At 42.8% G+C, this 23952-nt stretch overlaps 1 protein-coding gene across 1 annotated transcript in view; it reads right to left on the bottom strand.

Annotated features, from left to right (window-relative positions):
* Window positions 1-23952, bottom strand: part of CAMK2G (calcium/calmodulin dependent protein kinase II gamma) — a 117557-nt gene that overhangs the window by 40297 nt on the left and 53308 nt on the right. Inside the window, exons 3-7 of the mRNA XM_054163245.1 lie at window positions 21466-21525; window positions 6992-7046; window positions 6343-6408; window positions 3443-3515; window positions 244-346 (exon numbers count right to left, since the gene is read on the bottom strand). Coding sequence (XP_054019220.1) covers window positions 244-346; window positions 3443-3515; window positions 6343-6408; window positions 6992-7046; window positions 21466-21525 — 357 coding nt within the window. The remainder of the gene's footprint in view (window positions 1-243; window positions 347-3442; window positions 3516-6342; window positions 6409-6991; window positions 7047-21465; window positions 21526-23952) is intronic.

Here is a 23952-nt window from a genome sequence, read left to right on the forward strand (position 1 = left end):
AGAAAACCAGAGAAAGACACAGTAATTTTTTTCTGTCTTTACTTATCTTACTGTTTCCTCTATTGCACACAGAATCATGCCCAAGCACTCAGAGGCTGAGATGTTTGGAAAGGAAGCAGCAATGCCAAATACATCCAATTGTGCTGTAAGAGCTGAGAGAAACTACTCTGGGGGGAAGGGGTGCAACTTAACCAACCACCAAAAAAGGGGGAAGCAAAAGTGGGAAAGCTAAAACACTCTTACCAAACCAGGCCTGCTGCTCTCCCTGGACTTCTATAGCCAGTCCGAAGTCAGCCAGTTTGACAGCAGCACCCTTACATTTACTTGCCAGTAGTAAATTCTCAGGCTGGGGAGAAGAAAGAAAAAAAGAGAGTAAGAAGGAAAGACTGACATCCTCATTAAAGCCTCCAATCTCAGTATCCACATCATTAAATCAATTCAATCTGCTGACTGAATTTAGCAGGTGAGCACTAAGGGTGTTCACCTGAAGACAGAGCAACAGCAACAGATGGCTTTGATCAAGAACAGCAGAAAATCCTCAAGTCTAACACAAACATGACACAGACTCTCCCAACCCTGCCCACACATTATATGCTGACACCAGAGGGCACTGGCAGTACAGTTCCTGCAGCACAGTACCCAAAACTTGTTTCTGTCATCCCTGCAGAGAGTAATTGATGGGGAAGGGAAGGAGGGGAGAAGATGCATTAGATAGAATCTGCAGTGATGTTTCTTCCCATGAACATTACGCAGTCCCCAAGGCACTAGAAAAGTAAATATGATGCTAATAAGGGCTGCCAAATACTGCACTGTAATGTGGGAAGGCATCATCTGGATAGGCCATAGCTTTCATCCCTTACAGAAAAAGCCTCAGCCTCCTATTGACATAAGCAGCACAGCAGTGAGCGTTCATGTAAGCTGTTTTTTTACGTTACATATTCACAGCAGTGTAAAATATGCTGTCTTACTACTGCTGCATCACCTATAGGATCAACAGCCACACACCCGGGAAGGAAGACAGACTTTTGTCCTTCGCATGAATCTCACTTGAATCATACTTCTGCTGCATTCCAGCAGAGACCTTCAGCAGAACATTTAACACAACTCAAAAAAATGGACTGATAGTCAGCAGCTTCCTTTGAAGCAACAGAGCAGCTAGTTACATAGGACCTTTCTGAAGCTTTTAATGTGGTGGCTATTTCAGATCTGCAGGAAACCCAACTTGCAGACAGGCAAGACAAATGTGATTTCTTGCCCTACCCACTTCTGATCATTTTTGCAATTCATACCAATTTGATATTTTGAATTTTTTTTAACCCACCAAGACAGAAGCCTAGAAATCCAGAACAGGATCTTGTCTCAGTTTCATAAATCTGATGGGTCATTTTTGCAGCCTGCTCACCAGTTCCATCACATGACAACCCTCTATCTGCCTGATGGGGACAAGATGCTTCGCTCCTGCCTCAAAGTACTGGGCATGTGCCTTGGTTCTGCTTTAAATGAAAGAACAGCCTTGCCCATCACATTCCTTGCCATAGGCAGCATGGAAAGAAGGGACTTGTGTCTCAACACATTTGGATGACACTCCCTTTTCACTTATGGGAAGTGGAAAAGATTGTGTTACTCTAGCTACAGTGATGAAAATTCACCATTGTAAGCAAGTCCCTAAAACAAAAGGCCACTCAAGTCTTTTGAAAATCCCTCCCTATTTCAGATCATATCTAGGTTTGTCTTGACCAAGAAACAGTGACATTTAAGCCAGGCCTGTGACAGCTAAGCAGTATGTGTTTAAAAAACACAGGTAAAAATACTCTAAAATACAGATAAAAACACATGGTGCTTATCCATGTGTGTGTTTGCCAACATATGGATTATCTCAGGTTGCACATACTTTTTGGTAAGGATGTGAATGCATTCCCTAATATCTTATGGTCCCTATGGGCAGATCTTTAAAAGCATGTCAGCCAAAAGACAGGCTTATGAGAGGGAGGTGCAAACAAGAAAACTTCAGTTGAAGCAAGCCCTGCAATTACCACACACTGATCTTGAAGGCCAAACTTTTGGCAAGCAGGTAAATATGAAATTAAGAGCATGGGATCTTTCATTGATTAAAGGAATGGCTAGTCCACAGGCCTGCATAGTTTTGGTGAATCAGAGACAGCAACAGAAGAAAATCAACTACAAGGAGTGTCTAGCAACTGGTAAGTCTAAACAAGGTCACAATTTTCACACATACAGAGTTGGGGAAGTTCAAGTTATATAGGATGCAAAGGAAGACTCAGACCATTCTGTACTGGAAAACACTACTGATTTTCATACATGCCCTAATTTGAGGCAGTAGTGCCTCTTGGAGTTACTTTCTTGAGAGCAGGTGTCAGCTCTAATCCAGAGCAGTTACTCCGTAGCAGATCACTTGCATCTTTTCACAGCACTCTGAATCAGAAGGCCGAAGGTGTTGCATAGGGGTTTACCAGAAATGCTAAGGGTTAACAATGGTCCATTAGAAAAACACCGGGGAAACACTTCCATCAAGCCTGCAATATGCTTCTACCTTGCTCTCTGCAAAATATTTATACTTCTTCCTTTATGCATTGTATAATAAACCAAAACCAACACCAGTGGCAGGTGTCATTCTGCATTAATTTAACTGGACCACTGGTGGCCATCACCATTCCCACTTTAGACAGAAAGGGCTGCAGGGCAGGCAGACTTTCCCGCAGAAACCTTTTCTTTCTGGAGCCTGCCCAGCTCCCAGCACAGCTGGCCTTGGGTGGTACAGGAGTTCAAGTTACTAGGCTGCAAAAGGCTCTCAGTCTATAAACCTGTTACAACGTGGCAAGTGTTTAACCAGCCCGCAGTTTTGGGTTTAGATTAAAAGCACTTCTACTGATGACAGAAGGAACACCACAAAAATTTCTTGTTGTGCATCTCTGCCTTAGCCCAATGGCATGTGCTTGGCAACAGTGTAGAATAAAAATACACATGCAGACAAACTCATCCTGGCAGATTGAACAGACATTGCCCAGGGGTCTCTAGAGATCTCTTCAATGGCAGACTAAAAATTGTCCTTCATTACAATGAATCCTACCTAAGTTTATCTGAAAGCCTACTGCACCCCAAGGTTCACAACTACTCCATCCTGGAGCTGCCTCAGAGAAGCTGAGAGCTGACAAGTTTCACGAAGACTGAAAAGTTCCTCAGGAGTTCATTACACCCTCTAGAAAACTCTGAAGGAGTGAACTGGTGTTTTAGGAACCCCTGAGCCCTGTTCCAGTTAAAAACAAAAACAAACAAACAAGCAAGCAAGCAAGCAAGCAAACACCAATAAAAAAACCCACAACAAAACAACTCTGTCAGCTGGCAACATGGTACTCCTGTCTTGCCTCCTCCAGTGATTCCCTGGCTACTCTTTTCAGCCTCCGCATCACAGAGGAAATATTACCTTTAAGTCCCTGTGAACGATATCATGCTGGTGAATGTGATTCACACTCTCCAGTATCTGATGAATACAGTGGCTGCAAGATAAAGGGAGAGACACACAGAGTTATGCACATGCACACACTTGGCATCTCATCTCATTCCAGAGCTATTTCCCTAACTTTTAGGGAAGAGTTCATGACCCCAGGCTGAATTCCTTCATCATACCCATCGGATGCCACAGCTCAGTACTGTCACAACTGGACACTCTCAGCAACAGGCAACTAAACATATAGCACCTATAGCAGAACCACAAAGCCTTTCTCCTACCCACTATTATCTCCTTCCTTTCCTCCCCATCACAGTAAGTTCACTTGCTTCGGCCAACAGTGCCTATTCCACACAGGAGAATCAAGGCACTTGAGTATCTGCAAACAGCAGCTGAGACTGGGTAAGCAAAACCCAGTTAGCGCAGGAAACATTCAGCTGGGCTAGTCCAGAATAAACTTTTAGAGGAGCAGCCTCCTCCAGCAAATTCAGGATGACAATTCCTGGGCACCTGCCAGTTTGCAAGGCTTTCAGAGCAGCATCTCAAGCGCTTCACATACACAATGTGCACACACACCCGCTTGCTGGGTGCCTTTTAAGTACAGATCCCACTTAAGGGTTTAGTAATGTGAAAAGCAGACTCAGTCCCTGTTAAGCACAGTGTGCTACACTCTCCCAGCTCATGGAAAGTGCCATGTGTCTCTCTGCCACTCTCACTGTTGTAACCACAGGGGCAAAAGCAAGATGTTATTTACACCTGTTGCATAAGGACAGCACAACACACCCATGGGTGGGATTTCTGGTTGAACACACATCTTCTGCTAAACATTTAATCATCTCCCCAGGGTGTATGTGGAAAAGAGTAGAGATTTTGACAGCTGTAGCTGGGCAGTGAGTACCCAGATGTGAGCAACTCAGAGGTCTGTATCCTAATTACATTTGATCAGTCAGGCCACTAACCAAATTCTACACATCTCAGAGGAACAAATTTGAAATTAGTGAAAAATTTGAGGGAAGGGAAACTGGCTACTGGAAAAGATGGGAAGAGGGTGAGGGAAGGAAGAGAAGATGATGCAGCACTATGTGTTTGCTACCCCCACCCCTTCAGAGCTGGCAGTACAATCGTCAGAGTTGGAGTCCACGAATATCTCCCCGCTCCCAAAACAAAAATGTATAATTAGAACAGAGCTGAGTCTGAGCAACAGAGATTTTCTGGCCAAAAATGGCAAAAGTGTGAGGTGTCCCAGGCGAGCCAAGTGCAGTGGGTTGGCACAGACCTCACTCCCTTGCTCTCCCAGCCTGCTCTGGAATTCAGCTCTGCAAGGGGAGAGAAAGGGAGGAGTTTCACTCTGTCATGCTGTGGGCACTGCGAGACCTGGCTGTCTGACAGTCGGAGGGCTGAGCACCCTGAGGAAGGCTCACAGAGCAACAAACAGTTCTTCTTTGCCCCTAACCTTGCTGTAATTTTCCTGAGCAGTGTTGGTCTCTGCCAGCTCTCGACCATTTTGGGAAACAGGCACCAGCAAGAGGAAAAGGGGGAAAGATTATGATTGATAACCTCAAAACTTCCCAGCTTCACGGCAGAACAGTTGAGTGGCTGCAGATCTGCGTGAGATGCTGTGCCTACACCATCCATACATTCCACCGAAAAGATTTACAGGGCTCTCAGACCTCTCTGTCAGGAGCTCCATCAGAGATGAGCCCATTGGCCTTCCCCAACAGCAATCAGCCCACAGCACAGCATGCAGTGCAATGCCTCATTTGAAAGCATCATGCAATGGCCAGTAGGCAGAGGCTGTAAGCACACCAAAGGGAAAGCAATTAAGAGCCCACAGGATCCACAAGCTACACTAAACACCAGTTGATGTTCTTTTCTTCACTCCACTCACTATGGTCTCCCTCACAGTACTGCACCTCCAAGACTCACCCTGCAGCAGCACCCACTAACCCCTCATATCCCTCTTCTCTCAAAGGTGCTTCAAATTCTTGCAAGAGAAAGCGTCGGGATGGAGTAAAAACACAGTGCAAAATAAGCAAGGAAGAAATGTCACCATCAGACTGCTCTCAGGCCCTGCTAACACAGAACAGGAGCTACCTAATCCCACCTCTGATTCCAAATGCTACATGTCCAGCAGATGGATGGTTCAGAGAACACCGTTGCTGTGCAAAACACCCACCCCACATAAACAGGAAAGGGACAAGCACAGGCCACTTCAGTATACTCATGCATGGGAGAGAGAGGATACACTCAGACAAAAACAAAACAAAAAACCCCACCAAAACCCCAACACCCGCCTCAAACAACTGTTTTTAATATTAAAATATAAATGTTGCTCTAATCTATTGTGCCTTTGCTCACTGTCAACCACCACATATCCAGAGAAAGATTCCACAAAAATATTAGCCTCCAAAGCCCTCTCTCCCCCTGTCCTGTAAACACAAATGTAATGGGTCTGTCTAACAGCAACTGCACATCACTGGAATTCCTACTAGGGGACAGCAGAGGCCAAGCAGGCAGCACTCTCTAAGCCACAGGACAGCTTTCCCTCATATTTGCTCACTAAGGTCAAGTTGTTACCACCCACTAGAAAGACCACACAGACAAAGCTGCCAGCAATGAGTCTCCTACCAAAGAGCACAGTATCTGCAAGTGGCAAAGAAGCAGCTGTAGCCCTGTAAGTGGCAATGGCTACAGCTGTGGTGAGTCAGCCTGACTGGTGACAATAGTTTATGCTAACAGCAGAAAGGGGAATTGTTTTTTCCAGACAGAGAGCAAGACTGTCAGAACAAAGCCATGCACAGAACAGCAGTCAGGAAACTCATCCTATTTGCCAACACACGTGGCACACAGACAGAAGGGTCTGGAAACAGTCTTACCTAGCATCTGCTTCACTGTAGTATTCTCTGGCAACAATATCTTCAAAGAGCTCCCCACCAGTAACCCTGGAATACAAAAGAATAAGGGGTGTTACAGAGTCCATGCAAGCCTATTTTAAGGTTTGGTGGAATGTATGTGGCCACTCATCTGAAGCCTTTCCCCCAGTCTGTGTGTGTACTTGTGGCATAGGGGAGACAGGGCAGAGTTCCATCACCAGGACACCAGCACTGGTATATCTTGACTGACCCCTTGAACTGCCATTTCACGAGCTGTGTACAAAACACTGTTGACACACTGGGCACGATATGGCCCGTGCACCTTTACAGACCTTAGTACACATAAAGCTTCGACAGAACACCCCTCCTGTGATCCTCTCCAGGCTGCCTGAGAGACAAAAGTCAAGCAGTATCCCTACACAGGATAGCCAACCTTTGCCAACCCATGGTTACACCCACTGCCACGAGTCTTCCTAGTCCATTCCCTATTACAGAGTCAATGGATTTTTGCTGCAATGGTGAGAGGTATTTACAGGTCTCAAAATAGAAAGGAAGAATTATAATAGTGCAGGTGCTTTTTATTCCACTTTTAGTCAACAATCCATGTGCTTGTATCACTGGTGAAGCACCAAAGCCAAAGCAAAACACTTACAGATCAAAGACGAGGTAATGGAAACCTTCTTCTGAAATACTGTCATGGAGCCGCACTGCAAAAACATAACCAAGAAATGGAGAATTACAGAGCATGTAGCAAATATGGCACTTCACAAATCAAACCAATGCACAGTCAGCTTCTTAACCCAGTCAGTCTATTAACTGCCCATGCCCTTCGCTTTGTGTGCTCACTTAGTGACCTGTTTTCTTCCATTTTCTCAAAGGATCAGAGGATGTCCTTCACACATATCCACTCCTCCCCATCATCACAACATCTTTGACCTGTTCATTCTAGTTGAGGCTAGACTGAGTCTTACTCACTGAAACATCTTGTAATCGAGTATTGACCAAGCACTACAGTTCTTACCCCTACAAGAAAAATCTCATTGTTCTGCTTTGTCACTTTAATGGTACCTTTGACTCTCTTCCTTGTGTTCCACTCTCATCCATATAAAATACAGGCAACCTGTCTTGACTTTTCCCAACATTGTGATTTTCTGTCTGCCAGTATCAAGACATCTGTTTGCACCTTTTATTGAGGCATGACATCAGCTACCATCATCATCTTGGGAACATTTCAAACTAGCACCTGGCACATGCTCACATGGAACAGCTCTTGCAAATATTCTCAATGCTCTCCTCTAATTCTCCTTGCAACTCTCATTTGCTAATGCATCCTTCCACAAAACTGAGTAGCATGTGTGCAGAGACTACTCCCAGTACCTCTCCTAGAAGGACTTATTACTTTTCTTATTTTCTGCTTGTACTTCCCCATATTTTTCCTGTCTTTATCTAAAAGCTCTCTAGGCTGGTTCCTTGACCAATTTCCTTTTGTTAGCATTTTTACTGCATCTAACTGCAGGGGTTTGGGAGGAGCACTCCACCCAGCATAATGCTGCAAACAAGCAAGTACAGTTAGAGTACCAGCACAGCAGGTGTTTCAGGTGCAACATGCTGTTCCTACAGCATGAAAACAGAGACACATCACCTTTAAGAAGTATGTTCCTCAAATCATTTGCTGCAAAAAATATTTTCATTGAAGTAAGCAGTTTTAGTTGGCTTCGTAATAACTTCACTGCCTTGTGTTTTTTACAAGAAAACTTGCCTCCTGAACTCTTGGCAAAAATAGGCAGAGGCGGCATTACAAAAACGCAAGAGAGAAAAGGGCATTTCCTAGGCGAAAAGATTTCCATTGAAGACGAGAAACAAGACGGAAAGCGGCTGAAACAGACACTTGGATTCCCAGTGCAGGTCAGTTTTCACTTCAGTGCACAAGACTATTCAAGGTGAATGCTGGAGACAGGCACATCAACAAGAGCTGAGGCCCTGGACACAGGCAAAGTCTGCAAGGAGACCTTATAAAGATGGACAGATGAAGAAACTTCCAAGAACAGCTGAATGTGCTAATAAGGTCACGTCTGGTGATGTTCAGTGTGCACAAAAAACCACTGTCCTTCTGGCACCCGAAAGGGAGCACGGCAGGTAACACCAGAGAGGAGTGTAGCATGAATGAAATACTGACAGAGAAAGGAGACACAGTCATCAGCAGGCTGAGAGCAGTGGCCATGAAGAAGGAACAGCGAACACGGGTGGAAGTGAGAAAGTCAATGATAAAGTCTGACGCAAAGATGCAGGCAGCAAATGACATCAGAAAGTAAAATGTAAATGAGCTGATTGGTGCTGTTTCTTTGTCCTGAGGAAAGCAACTTTGTCAAATACATTACGAAAAGGGAAGGAAGTAGCAATTCAGCTGGCAGAGACTAGCAGAGGCAGTAGAAAGAGCCTTCAAGGACAGTAAAACACTATTTGCATCCTTAGGTGAGGAACCATGACAGGAGCACAGAGACAGTTCATAAATACTGACACTGTACATCACCCTAAGGCTGCACAGCAAAAGAAGGCTTTGGAGGCAGGATGCAGGTCATTAACTTAACAAGAGAGCTGCTTCCTCATGACCACCCAGAGCAACACTGGAACAAAAATCTGTCCAGGATTTATTCTGCTGAGATAACAAAGCTCAGGGAGCAGAGGTAGAACAGAAAAAGAAAATACAGAAAATCTGTAGGAAAGCTAACGGTGGATCCCACCACCCTGCATACAAATAATTAGCAACAGCTTGACATATCATATCAGGCTTAAAATATGAAGGTGGGCAGCAATGAGTGGAATAAAAACACCATTAGCAAAGGTCTGGATATACCAAAACTCCTGTGACTTTCAGTTCTAGCCCATAGCTACTTCATACCAATACTGATGGGAAGAAACAAAAGCAAGACCCAGTAGCAGATAGCAAGAGCACCCAGTGTCCTTCCACTCTAAGGTTTTGCTTACCTACCCTTCTGCAAAGCCACAAGAGCCTTCCTGACCAGCAAGGATACTGCACTTTGCAACTGTGATGCCTTGGCTCACAATGCTGACACACAAGTTAAAATGTTCTCTTTTCTAACACAGGGCTAACTGCCATGAACTGTCAGCTTAAAGACATGACCTGCCTTTTCCAAAACCATTCAGTCAGCCCATGAAATGCCATATATTCAGAAGTATCTCCACCACCTTTAGCTCACATCAAGGATTAAATCATTTCAAATTTTATTCGGTCTCCTCTCCACTTAGGTCAACAAATACCATCCACGTTGCATTAACATTTATCATAAAGATACACATAGATCAGATACCACCCAATAGCTCCACTTCCCAGACAGTATAGACCCTTCTTTGCTTAAAAGATGTCCTGGGACACAGGTTCCTGAATGGCCATTCCAAGAGCAAATAACAGGAACACATATGCTGGGTCATCCTCTGTTTCAGACATTTTCTCATGAAAAGCAGATCCCATTTGTTCCACAGGCTGTCAGTCCTGACACACCATCTAAGACCTCCATTAATACCACAAGTTCAACATCAACCAAATCATTGAGCAGAGCCCACACAGGCTGCTCACACCTGCAAACACGTTGGCACAAGAGGCTGAAAAATGTAATCATATGTAGATGGTGAAGGGTAGTAGGTTTCCAAAAAATGACTGTCCATCATAACAAAAATGGAGAAGGGGGAAAAAAAGTACTCACCCAGTTAAGCTTTTTCTTTAAAAACATTACAGAACCCTTCTATTTTTTTTTTCTCCTCTCATCAGGGGAGCAATGACGTCTGTCTAGCGCAGCAGGGTAGACAAATTGACACATCACAAAGACAGTCTTAAATCACAGCAACAGGGAACTTGCACAACAACAACACAGGGTCTTCCAAAGATCAAACTACAAAAAGAGAGTCCAGTACTTGCCAAGGAACCTGGTATTGCTCTATTCACTAGAACATGAGGTACATTATTTCTGTTAACAGATTCTGTCATGCAGGAAGAGCAATTCTAACCCTATTTGCTTCCCAGCCAAACACTCATAACATAGGGACTCTGATTGATGGAAGAGCACTTACTACAATGGTTAGCAAGAACAAATGAGGAGAGGGGAGAGAAAAAGAGAACAGAAGCAAGTCAGGCAACAAAGCACTAAATCAGTTATGGGATATAGTGAAAGACTTTATCCAAGGTTTTAGTCGGAGCACAGAAAAAAGTCCCAACCACAGAAAGAACAGGGGCGCAACAAATTTTGTAGTCTGTGAAGTCCTACAGATAACTTCAGAAATAAAAAATTAAAACCCACAGCACTAGTAAGAAATGGCAGAACAAATGGTCTCCAAAGGAGCAGAATCAGTTACAGACTGCTAGGTAGAAACATCTTCTGCAATAGTACCAGCTGGTCAGTCAACAGAAAGTATGCATCACGACTTGGATGATATCTCCAAGAAGCACAAACACTCTGGGAGAAATAAGCAGTGGTTTCAGTACAGCATCTTGGCAAAACAACGTTTTCAGCAAGACACAAAACAGCCTAGCGTTCTTCATATACGGTCCTGAAGCTGGTACTGTAGTGGTATTCTACCAAGCATAATGAGAGACTGCTACCTAAAACTGTCCCTCCAATTTAAAGCGCATGCCTGTAACTTTGCACAGCTGTAACAGCTGTGATGCATCACTACACACAAGGCATAACCTAGCTAACTGTTTTAAACTTTTTTAATCTCTCAGCCTCCTCTCCAAACCCAACCTATGTAAGCTAGTCTTAATTGTACAGGAAGGATCTCCCACAAAACTGTCTTTTAGAAAAGTAACTAACAGCACAAAACCAGTCAGACCAAATCACTCCCTTTCTCCAAAATCTCATGTCTTCAACACTGCCAGATGCAAGCAACACGAATTATTACCTGTTTTCTGTGGGTGTACCAGGTCTGAGGCTCTAATGGAATCGACAGCATTTACAATGAGCCTGATACCATAGCAAATGGCTCAAGAGGGGGTGCTGCAGTTACTGAACCTTGCAACAGCTGGGTACCAGGAGTTCAAGCACTTTCTAAGAACATCTGCTGTGAATATTACTTTTCTCTGCTTGCTGTCTTCAGAGTCTCACTGGAAATCTTGCTTCAAGAACAAAACTTCAACATGATACTTCAAAGTGTCTGAAAATCCTCATGCATGTACAGTTTTTGTTTTAGAAAAAAATAATATTAATAAACTATGATAGTAACTACAGTAATTAAAGCACGTTAGTGAGAAACATCAACACAGTAACAGTCATGCCGTACAGTTTGCATTCCCTGCCTGAATAAAGTGACCCTCTACAGGCCGCTGCAGCTCTCTGATGCCTGAGTGTGATACAAAGCAACTGAGCATAAGAATTTCCTTCATAACAAACTGTACCATCCTACCAACCAATGCAAACTGCTGCTGAGTCACACAAAGAGAGACTCTGTGAATGCAAAATTTGAAGCAAATCATGAAGAAATCAGACTTATTTCAGAAATCTCACCTGAACCAAAGGAACATAAGATGTTGAAAAGCAGTTGGCATCTCATTTTCAAAAGGTCACATATAAAAGGGCAATTGATAAGGGGGTCACATGGATTACATCTAGGGAAGGTTTGACCCACATCTTTCCTTCACCTTGCCGAGCGTGCTGACATCATTATCTTCTTGCTCTTACATCAGCCGTTACAGGACAGAAGCATTTATGCCTGCCACATAAGCCCCAGGATGAACACTCCTCTCTATCCCATGTCCACAGCAAACAGTGGTGCAAGGTTGCCCAGGGGCTCTTATAACATAGGGGGGTTTCTGACAACCTGCTGCAAGTAAGTCTCTGCTAGCAAAGGAGTTACTAAAATCACAGCAAAAGGTAAATACACAAGCAGAAGAATAATTTCACGGGACAATTTCCAGTATTTTCACTTAGCAATTACTCCTCTCTGCTTAGGAAAAGATAATAGGGCCTGAAATATGCTTGTTCCTTCACAATCAACAGTCTTTGCATCTCTTTAGGGACAGTGTTCAAGCTACAGGACAGGTTAACTTTGCCTGGTAAATCTAGGTTTCACTGACGTTCCTAACTGTAAAGAACTGGGATATTACAGGAATGTAAAGGACACTATTAGCCAACTGTGCACCACACACATAATTTACTGTGATTACATAATATTTGGGGCTTTCAAATTAAGTTGCCTGTGGTGCAGAACCTGCAGTAGAGTCAATAAGAGGCAACAGGGATTTCTAGTTGTCTCCTGGGTCACGGTAATTGCAACGCAGTAACTGTTTCACATAGCTTTAGTAGTGCAAACCCAAAAGTGCTCAGGGATCTTCTGGACTGAACAATTCTATTTAAAAGTCAGTCACAGATATCATATTTTTGCCTGTATCATGGCGAAAGGGAGGAGATACACACCACAAACGATATATTTCAAGAGAGTGTAGTCCAGAAGCAGAATAAAACTAGAGGCTAAAACCTGTCTGATGCCCTCTTCCAAAGATACTCTCCCAATGTGCCAGGAGATGCTGAAATTGCAGCTACAAATACACATCATACACATAGCCTGACAGACTGCAAACTGAGCACTATCATCTGTGGCAGAACAAGGGACAAGTGAACTGACACAGATGGCTACCACCCACTCTCCACTTCCCCAGCTGCTCACCAGCCTGGGCAGCCAAGATGGGAATTGCCCCACCACCTCCAAGCTTGCCTGTGTGCCAGAATGCTTCCTGCACTGTTTGCATCACTCGGGATGCCTGTCCCGTGAGGAGCCACCATCAGCCTGTGTCTGCCTGTAAGCTGGGTGCTCAGCTCCCGCCCAAGCGGTTTCTCTAATTACATTAAACACACAGAATTCAGCTGCAGCTGCTCAGGCTGCTTCCAAAAGGACTCTCCTCTTAATTAAAATTTTGCTATTAAAAAGCATTAAATTGTGTAATGCAAATAATTCTCTAGAAATCATCCGTTCCAGCAGCTAATGACCAGCTTTGTTAGAGCAGTAACTAAGAGCAGCAGGACAGTTAGCTAACAGGACATAGCATGCTACTGTTAACAGGTCCCTTAGGAACACGGTCTATTCGCCTGCTCCTCCTTCCAAAGCTGACAGAGAGGTTACAGTATGCTGGACCTATACCCCCAAGCTTACAGCATTTCACACCAATTGCAGTTTTAAAGCATTGGAACATTAGAAGAGGGGCTTGTTAATGCTATGCTCCATCTCAAGCAGAACCAAGTCACTGCAGGCTCTGTGAAGACAGACAAGGAACAGACCTAACTAAGGGTGTATGAAAAGACACACACCTCCACAGGTGTGGGTGGGTTCCCACTTGTCCCTCCCATTGTTCTCACCATAACCTTTAACACTCCTGCCCTAAAAAATAGGGTTAAAGCAGTGCCCTTTCTGACATTAAGAAACTGGTCCTTCCGTAGTGGTAAAAAGGGGAGGTGAAAAAAAGAGAAGAAAAAGGATAAAAAAAGCACAAACCCAACATACCAACATCTCGGTGTCTATACTGAAGTGCTGAAGTTCAGCACACGATACCTAAGACTTGGTATGCCCTTACTTAAACATTACATGAGCCAGAAGAATGCATTAGCAGGAATATTTCCTACTGTTGTGATAGCAATGAAATCACAACCATTCAGAACTGCTGTTAATAATTTCTGATCATCCACATACCAGATAAGCTAGTGGTACTTCTGATAACCACTAGTATGATACATGGTATGTCATATATACAGTATATTATGTATATGTAGTCTATACATTACATATTATTCTAAAAACTTCCAAAATATTACAATTCATGCCAACTTTATTGGTACCTCAAAAAAATCCCCAACCAAACAAACAAAAATAAAGCAACACAGATAACATCCAGTTTATCAGAAAAAATACACATTTCTGCCATCGGGGACAAATCAGCCTGTGGTGTTGCAAAGCAGTGCTCCTGCCCATGCAGGCAGATGTTATGCCTGACATGCCCCCAGCTTTGCTGCATTAACCTGATTTTCACAACTTGTTTCTCACATTGCCCAGGACAGTCATGAAACCTTGCCACATGGCAAACTGTGTTCAAAGCGCAAGTTGCTGCTTGCACCATTTCACCGCAGTGTACTCGTCCCTCTCTTCTGTTCAGTGCTCAGGCAGGAAGAACCCCAAAGCAGACTCCTTCCATTTCTTCAATGCTATTCTAATGGGGAGGGTGGAGGGAAGAAATAAATTAGGAGAATCCTCCAACTTTTGCAGTACCTCTGAGTGGAGTGCACTGTTTGGTCATCATCCCATTGGAGGTTTTTTTTTTCCTTCTTCTTCTTTTAAGGATTCCTTGCATACAGACAAATCTTTCAGCTAAACAGATGAATAATGGAACCTGAATACCTCTCTAGAACAGACCACAAAGAAATAAAGAATAAATATATGCCCTGGCAAGGAAGCAAACACAATTGTTACTGCATTCCCAAATCAAGGGGGACTATGGAGAAGTGTTTTTCTTAAAAAACACATGAAAAACTATAGGAAAAGAAAACAAGAAGAGGTAAACAAAAAATAGGTAGTGAAAGAAGAGAAAAAAAGAAATAAAAAGTTGGACTGCCTGGGGTTTTGAGGAGCCTCCTCCCAGCCAGACATGCATGGGTATTCACCTAAATTACTAAAGATGCAGGGACTGGAAATTATAGATGGCAATTTGCAGCTCAAAGGCTCACACTTTCCATCAGGAATGCACTCTAGCTGATGTTCTGAGGGGTTCTGGGGTGGTTGGTGGTTTCCTGCTTCCTTTTCTGTTTTGTTTTTTTTTTTTTGGGGGGGGGGAGGGGGCGGGGGGGGGCTTTGGGGGTTTTAGTGGTGGTGGTGGTTTTGGTTTTGTCTGTCTTGTTGGTTTGTGGGTGCTGCTAGTTGTTTTGTTTGGTGGGGTTTCCTGAGGGATGGAAAAGGAAGATGAGCAGGTTAAAGGCATAAGGCCAAGACTATTATCATTTCACATCTTAGGAAGCACATCACTTGCTGTCCTCTCAGATAGCCCCAAGACACTTCCAAGAAAAAGATACTCAGTAACTCAGAAAGCCATAAAATGTAACATAAAAGTCCCTACTATCCCCTTCACCTCTTCCCCACACCAGTTTCACCTGAGGAAAAAAGTCCCCCAGCAATAGAAATGGTAGGGCAGCAGCTTTAAACAGCAGCCAGGCACAGGAGCATGCCACTTGGAAAATGACAGGTTTCCATGGGGCAGCAGGCATGGTCAACCACTGGAGATTCCCCATCATTTTAACTATTCTTTGCACATAACATCCATTCTATCCCAATTGCAAAGGCAGTCTGGATGTCTGCTGTTTACAGGCAAACACAGCCTGCTTTTTTTGCTTGTTCACAGAGAAAGCAATTCAAATAAATTTTTAAGGAAAAGGTGATAGGAAAACATTTCAAGTGGCAATGAGGAGGAAGAAGTTGAGGGCCTGCTTTATCAGGAGTAGTATCTCAAAAATGAGTCATGAGAGAAACACCAGTTGTGGCTGATACCACTGATAAAACAAATCCAGTATTAGGTTTGCACCCTCTTTCCCTCCTAGGTTAAGTATAAACTGTGAGACTGTCCAGCTACACTGCATGCAGCAGTACAGTACCTTTGGTCCTTGCAGCAATTCACACCTTGATCCTAAGTATCATTTAAGGGCACACAAACTGGAAGCCTTTTTTCATACATATCCATCAAAACCATTCCCAAGGACAGAGCAGTTGTCAAAGGAAATAAATCTAAACTGAGTCAAAACAAATTATTCTAATTCACAGGAGATAGCTGTACCATTTTCTCCCCATTTTAAGTAAAAATATGACCAAAATTGTGGTTTATGCTGAAAGAAGCCAATAGATAGAAGTTAAAATAATTCAGGTGCAAGTATATTTTGGAGAAAAAGTCAGAAGTAGGAAAAAACCTGAAAAAGCAATAATTCTGATAGATGCTGAGGACAGCATTTCACTACTGCTATAAATTCCCTCAAAGAAATTAACTGAAGCAGTTCAGCAAATGATGTGGAGGCAAAAATCAAAGCCAGCATTTGGCTCTGGCTCTTGGGCTGCTACCAGCCATTCTTAAAATAGGTATTTTTATTATTATAGACCTAAGTGAAAGCAGTTCTTCACAGCAAAGGCTGCCATGAGCTGGGACAAAATAACCAACCAGTCTGAACTACGAACAAAAGATATTCAATAACTACATCTGTATAGCTTAGGTAAAAATATTTAAAGAAGAGTACTGATCATCTGATGATTGATCCAAAGAGGGGGCACATATTTAGACTGGTGTAACGTAGCAAATTTAGAAGGGCAACACCTAACAAAATGATGGACAAAATCCATGCATAGAGCAGGCTCCCTGGTATACTGAACAAGTCATAACCGTACTCTTGTAGGAGAACACAGGAATGCCAGAAAACAACTATGAATGAAGATTTTTGTCAAATTTAACATCATTATTGGTTTGGGAATTCTAGGACAGGAAAGGTCATATTCAGCATTGTGCAGAACTTCACATCTACACTGAACAAGACTGTTCTGTCTGTCACTGCCGTAATATTTGACAAGTACCAGGAAGTATGGGGAAAGAAGTATTTACAAGACTTAAAAATCAAATACACTAGCTGACTGAAATGAAGTTTACAACTAAGGAGAAGACCAAAAGAGCCATTCCAGTAAGCAAGAGTCAATATTCAACACATCACAAGTTTATCTCTGTGACAACCAGAATGCCATGGAGAAGTCTATTTTATCTTAGACACTGCACAAGCTTCAATAGCAGAATCAGGAAGGCATCTGCAAATGAAGGGTCTTGGTTGTGAGCATGCCTATAGAAATCTGCTTCTTTCCTACAAAGCAGGGACAAAGTGAGAAGGGAGCCATACCATGCTCTTCTACATATTTTCAAATACATCCATGTCAAATGCCCATACATAAGTTGATAGACAAGGGAACTACTGCAAGAAGTAGAACTCTCCACAGAGCTGTGACTCTTGCCAACTTCAATTTTATCTGCATAAAGATAATAAGGTTTCTATTATATTTGGTAAGCATGGCTGGCAAATAGTTTCTCTGGACCAGAATGCAAAATGCTTTAAGAAGTTACCAGGAGTTAAAAAACAAAACAAAACAAAGCTAAACCAAAACCAAAACCCAACCCAATCCAAAGCCAAACCCACCCTCAAAACCAAATCCACAAGTTGACAGTTTTGGAAACAGGTTGTTCCTATACTATACTAAAGTCTGAGGTTACCAGGTATAACAGCACTTTGAAATGGATGGTTCACAATGAGAATGTGATACATACTATAAGATGGAAACCGGAAAATTGTCTAGGTTAATTTTCTTCTGTCCAACTCTTAGAAGGATTACTGCACTGTTATTACCTTAGACATAATGTGGATCTAAAGACCAGAAAAACTCCCAATTACAGAGCAATAGCCTATAATTAGGACTGAGATTTAACAAAGGCTTGTTAGGATAACTCAGAAAGTGGTCATTTCACAAAGAGCAACAGCAAATGGAAATATCACCATTATTTTGTACCTAAGGCAACCTTTATTCTATTGGAGATGCAGTGTTACAGTCAGAGTACTGCAGTCCAGAATCTCCATAGCAGAATCAGTGTCACATAGCAAATGCCACAAATGCAGCAGTAGGTTTGCTTTATATCCTACGTACAGGCAGATGAGAAGCAGCCCAACTCAGAGAGTCCTAACTTTCAATCCTTTGCCCTGGACTCACTAGACGCTGAGGTCACTGCAGAAGAGCAGGTCATGCTGCAACACGGTTTGCAACAAAACCAGTAACAACAAAACTCAATGGAGAAAATAAAGCAAGGGCAAAATCTGCAGAATTATTCAGGACTGGTACAGGGATACTGCCTTAGCCTCACATCAAGGCAACTCAGTGAATACTCACCCAGAAGAGTTTACAACACTCAATAGCAGTAACTAGGTGAACACTAACTGCTGACAGACATTTCAAGGAATAAACCTACCACTATGTCAAAACACTTCCCTCCTATGACAATGTAACAAGTCCAAGGAACATGGAAGAAGCAATCCATGTAACATCTGGACTTAAGCAAGGCTTCTAACAGCATCTTCAGTTTTATTTCCATAAGCAATTCAGAAAAAAAAAGAAATGTGTATTCAGAACTATCTTACAATGGTGTATACAATTCAGTGAAAAACACACACTCAAAATTGATCACTGTCAAAGTGGAACAATGTATCAAGCAGTACCTTTAAGAGTCTGTCCAGAGGCCAACAGTATTCAGTGGCGTTATTATCTACATGATGCAATATGTGGCTTTGTTATTTAAGTTCATGTTACCGTGGGAGGAGTTGCAACCATATTATACTAACAGATGATGAATCAAAATAGTCTTGGAAACATATGGGGTATATCCCACAGAGTGGATTTCTTCCTGTTTGTTTTAATAAAGACAAATCTAAGGTATACCTCAATATGAATCCTCATCTATACAAGATGGAACAAATGTTTGCTTGCCAGTAGTTCTGTAGAAAGTAGTCTGGAGCAATAGCAGCAGAAAACTAATGTGCACCAACAGTATTTTAATGACAAGTTTCAAAGGCTGATGTACAAAACTAGTATTTTTGGTAGGACAGGTGAAGCAATTCTCCCCCTTCTAGTCAGCCCTGACATGGCCTTGGTTGGAATCTTATGTCCGGTTTCAGGCATCACATTTCTAGAAAGATATGAAGGCACTGGAGACAGTCCAGGGAAGGGGAGTGGAGAGAGGAAGGAAAAAACCACAAACCTGGAAGTCTAGAAAGCATGACATATGAGGAAAGATTGAAAGAACTAGGTTTGTTTAGTCTGAAGAAAAAGAAGACTAAAAAGAGACATGATAACAGTCTTCAAATATGTAAAAGATTGTTACAAGAAAGAAAAACTACTTTCCACATATACTCCAGATAGAACTAGAAACAACAAGTTAAGATAGCAGCTAAGTATGTTTTCTTCTAATGTCTGACAGAAAAATTAAACATTTGAAGGACTGCCACTAGGGGCTGTGGAAGCATTGAAGGTTTTTAAGAACAAACATGCCTGGAACAAGCAGTTTTCAAAGGACTGACAATCAGACCATATGATTTCCCAAGGTCTTACTGAATGCACTTTGATTCTCTATTGTGGGTGTAAAACTTAATTCCTTTATTGCTATCTGTGACTGCCTGTTGAGAATGACTAGTCTCTTTATCTTGTAAGAAATTTTTTTTTTCTAGGAAGACAAGAAATGATCTGAAAGTGCAAGAACTAGTGACATTCCCCCAAACTGTCTTTTCCAAAGCGCAATACAACAGCAGACAAGCATTGCCACTCATTACAGATGAGGAACAAGTTGTAGAATTGAACCAGGAATGTGATATGTTTCTGTTTTCGGTGCAGTTTACTTATAAAAGTGGTTTTCCCCTTATGTGTAAGATTTACTCTGTGAGAGACCTGAAAAGAAAGGATGTAAGAAATGATAAAAAGGAGAGATGATGAAAGTGAAGTTAGGGCCAAAATAAAAAGTGACATCACCTAGCAAACTAAGTGCAACAAGTCTTATGGGGCAAATGAAGCTTGGGAACTAGCTAAATGTGAGTTTTAGTCATTCTGAATATTGCCAAGCAATAAATTTACCAGCCAATATATTCATCAGTGCAAATTACTGCAGAAGGTGGCAACTGCTCCTCTCATCATGCCATACCTCCACAACTACACTCAGATGCAACAAAGCTCTTTCTGCTGAAAAGCTGTTACTAAGGTGCTTTGCACTTTGTGAGGTCCTGAGCTTGTGAAAATGGCTTCTTCATCACATACGAAATAGGCTACAGATGCTAGTCCACGGGGTATGCTGTGAGACACCTTTCCTCTCCCAGGTCTTCAGGGAATAGGAGCAAATGATTATGAAGCTGAAAGTCAGACCAGACAGATGCCCTTAAAACGTTATCTACACTGACAGATAGGGTTACGCAAAAAGAAAGACAAATGTAATGCATCACAGGTTTCCCAGACAGGGATATTTAATAGAGGTTTGGTTGAAGGTAGCAGGTTTTTGTGGGGTTTTTGTTTTGTTTTTTTAATAAATAACTTCAAATTAGACCTTAGCTAGGAACCTAGAAGCTCTAGAATAAAAGAGGTTTCAATTAAACACAAGGAAAAAACTTCTGGAGCACACTGTCCAGAGAGCTTGTAGTATCTCCTCCAGAGACTTTTAAAACCCCACTGGATGCACATTCCTGCACGACCTAATCTAGGCAAACCTGCTTTAGCAAGGGGATTGAACTAGATGATCTCTGGAGGTCCCTTCCAACCCTCATCATTCTGTGATTCATTTAAAGGTCCTATAAAGAAGATTATTAATTGTCCAAATATTTTGCTTAAAGCAATTTCCAGCAATGCAACATTTCTCTAAAAGAAAACTGGGGACAAAATTTCACAGTGCTTTGGAATTAGACAAAAATGCATGCCCTCTCTCTAGAGTTGAGTAAATGATGTAGTTTTGTTTTGAGGTTGTGCCTTATTTTGTCTCTTCCCGTACTTCCAGACAAAACTGTTTCCTTTACTTCATTATTCTTTTGGTTGGTTGGTTTTTTACTACTGCCAAAATGGGCAATGGTCTCTTGGCTTTAGAGTAAGTAACCACTTTATTGGAACAAGCTGACATATTAGTCCTCCTTTAAACTTTGGGTGTGACTCTGAATACAGTGTTTGATCAGATATGACAAAAAGTGCCAAGAGGACAAAACAGAAGACAGGCATGGGGAAAACAAACACAACAGCTCACCCCATTGCAGAATGACAGATGAGAAGACAAGAGTCATGTATCACCCAAGGAGCCGGGACAACTCTGCTTGGGCAAGTGGACAGGAATACAGCACACTTTGGTGAACATCTGGGCCAGGACACTAAGGAATGGGACAGGGTCATATGCAGAGTTTGTCAAAAAAGAGAAAATGAGGTGACTTCAAAAGGCAAGTTTGACCACTTGTGAACATTCAGAATACATCTGCCCTCTTACAGTGCACTAGATCAGACACGTGGTTTCTCTCTCACCCCCATCCCTCTGAGCCCAAGGAGGTTTACCAATATTTGGATGTTTTAGAAGTCGGCAGATTCGAGCTTCACGTTCCAGTTTCTGGTGATCTGAAAGAGAATAAAACCCAAGCTGTTAAGAACCACATTTCTGAACTAAGATCTTGTTCAAATTCAATGGAGAAAAGGACACAGTGACCAGCTGACATCCAGAAGGCTGGTACACAACTGTCTCCCAAAACCTCACAGCCATTTCAAGTGAGGGCTACGCAGTGGAGGCTACAGGAGAATGTTTCTGCTACAGAGCTAACACTAAACTGATACTTGCTCCTTGGATTCTAAGTGAATAGTTGCCTCATAAACATGCAAAGCCATTTTCCCAGTAACACCCCTTTTGAGGCTTACCCCCTTCTCCAAGGCTAGAGAGGAGAAGGAAGAAGTCTCTGAAGTAATAATCCAAGTGAAAGGGGGAAAGGATCTCCTTCCATTCCAGATAAACACTGAGGACGAAGGGCAGAAGAGGGAGGAACACACAGCTCCTGCTAGTGCACAGCTATTATATGAAGCAGGGAACTCTGCCAGCTCCAGTGAACTGTAAATGTAACCATACTTCAGGCCCCATGAATGGATGTGCTGGTGAAATGCTGATCAAGCACTTCGAGTTCTCCAGGCAAGAAGTTCTGCCTAAATGCTAAGCATGCTTATTCCAGCCCAAAGGCAACATCAGTTTGAGCACAACTGTCATCTGCATTAAAGGCAAAAATAATGAGAGCAAAAAATGGTTTCTTCTCCCTAGAAGTGTATCATATGTCTGTGAAAGGGAAGAAAAAGGAGCTAGAGGAACTCTGCCCATCTCAGCCTTTTAGTCACTGAGGCTCAGACAGGAAAATTTTCACTACAGCAATGATTGAGTCCTGAATTTTCACAAGAAAACCCCCATCTCCTCAAATGAAATGCTCACATTGGAGAAGCACAGATTCACTGAAATCATCTGAGGGAGACAAATCTTTCAGGCAGCCCTGGCAACTGCTAAACTCTATACTTCTGGGGATGCAGATGTCTAGAAAGAGGCATGAAGTAAAGACTTCCTTCTCAGTCCAGTCATCAAAAGAACACAGCATTCCCTGACTGCTCTTGACACTTAATCTGTAGCAGATCTTTAGTACACAGGCTTGAAAACATAGCTGCTCTGCATCCCTTGTAACACACTTCACAGGAGAAAGCAGGAGCCTTGGCTGACTGGGCTATGCACAGATCACTGGGAGGAATGCATCACCCTCCAATTTATAGGAAACCCCCTAGACACTCACTTCAACAAAGCCATGCTGCACTGCTCTTCCTAAGAACAGCCTGTGCAGCTACATGGTCTCTGTCTTCTTTCCTGTCTGCGACGGAGACTGGAGTCAATACAGCTGACCAATATGATCGAGTATTGTTCCTTTATTGTTCCAGTATTGTAGGACTATAGTGCGAGCATAGTGAGTATAGTGTAGCACAGTAAAGAAGGTGAAGTAAAGTAAAGAAGAAGTGCGTGGCAGGGGAACTTCTACAACTTACATAAACTCAGAGAGCATCGTTGGCATAGCTTCATTGGTTCCCGCGAGTGACCGCACATCGCACTATTATGGATTATTGGTCCAACTACTGATGACACGCGAGGTTTGTTGATGCAGGTGCGTGTCCTGTTATTCCAAGATAACTTTCTGTGTTTATAGCTACCAGTGTCCTGCTTTAGTTACATGCTGCAGGCACAGCACTGTTTTGCTACACTGCTAACCACTTCTGCACTTTTGCTGAGCATGGCCTACCACCATGTCAGGCTCTAGGCCTACACTGCCAGGTTGCTCACACTGCTCATCGCTGGCATTGCCACACTTTCCCACTACTAAAGTGCAGAAAATGTCCCAATTAATACTTTACATGACTGAGATATGCTTACATCCTCATCTGCTACTGTTCAGAGATGGAGGAAAGTAAATTACTCCTTTCATCTCTCCTGCCTTCTCATTTCACAAAATTATTCTTGTTGCTGCAACAGTTCCATGCCAGAACACTCTCCAGTAAATTGGCAGGCAGCAAGAAAGGCTGGACAGCTTTCATCATCCTGAGGCCATGGTGCAGTGCAAGCTCTTTCTCACCTGCATTGCTGGGATGCAGTGGGGGTGCCTTGGCTTCTCTTTTAGCAGCATTTTTGCAAAACACAGTTACAAGGTAACAGACTGTGCTGCATGCTCTGCATTTAGTCCAGATTCTCACAGCAGGACAGAAGTTAAACTATCCACAGCCCACTTGCACGTCTGGGTTTTGCAAATTCCCCACTTACCCTCCCAGCTCTACTTGGAACTCCTACAGAGATAGATCCTTCGACCACCCAGATCACATTGCCCTTGTTCACAGCTACACTTGCTGAGAATCTGTTCCCAAGTACAAGGACATGGGGAAGCAGACAGCAAAAACAGCTGAGCAAAGGGGGAAGGAAAAGTAAGAGCTCACCACGTGCTACTCAGCCACTGAGTCCTGACAGCCAGGACAGACAGC

Source organism: Dryobates pubescens, chromosome 8 (assembly GCF_014839835.1).
Source record: "Dryobates pubescens isolate bDryPub1 chromosome 8, bDryPub1.pri, whole genome shotgun sequence".
NCBI classification, from domain to species: domain Eukaryota; kingdom Metazoa; phylum Chordata; class Aves; order Piciformes; family Picidae; genus Dryobates; species Dryobates pubescens.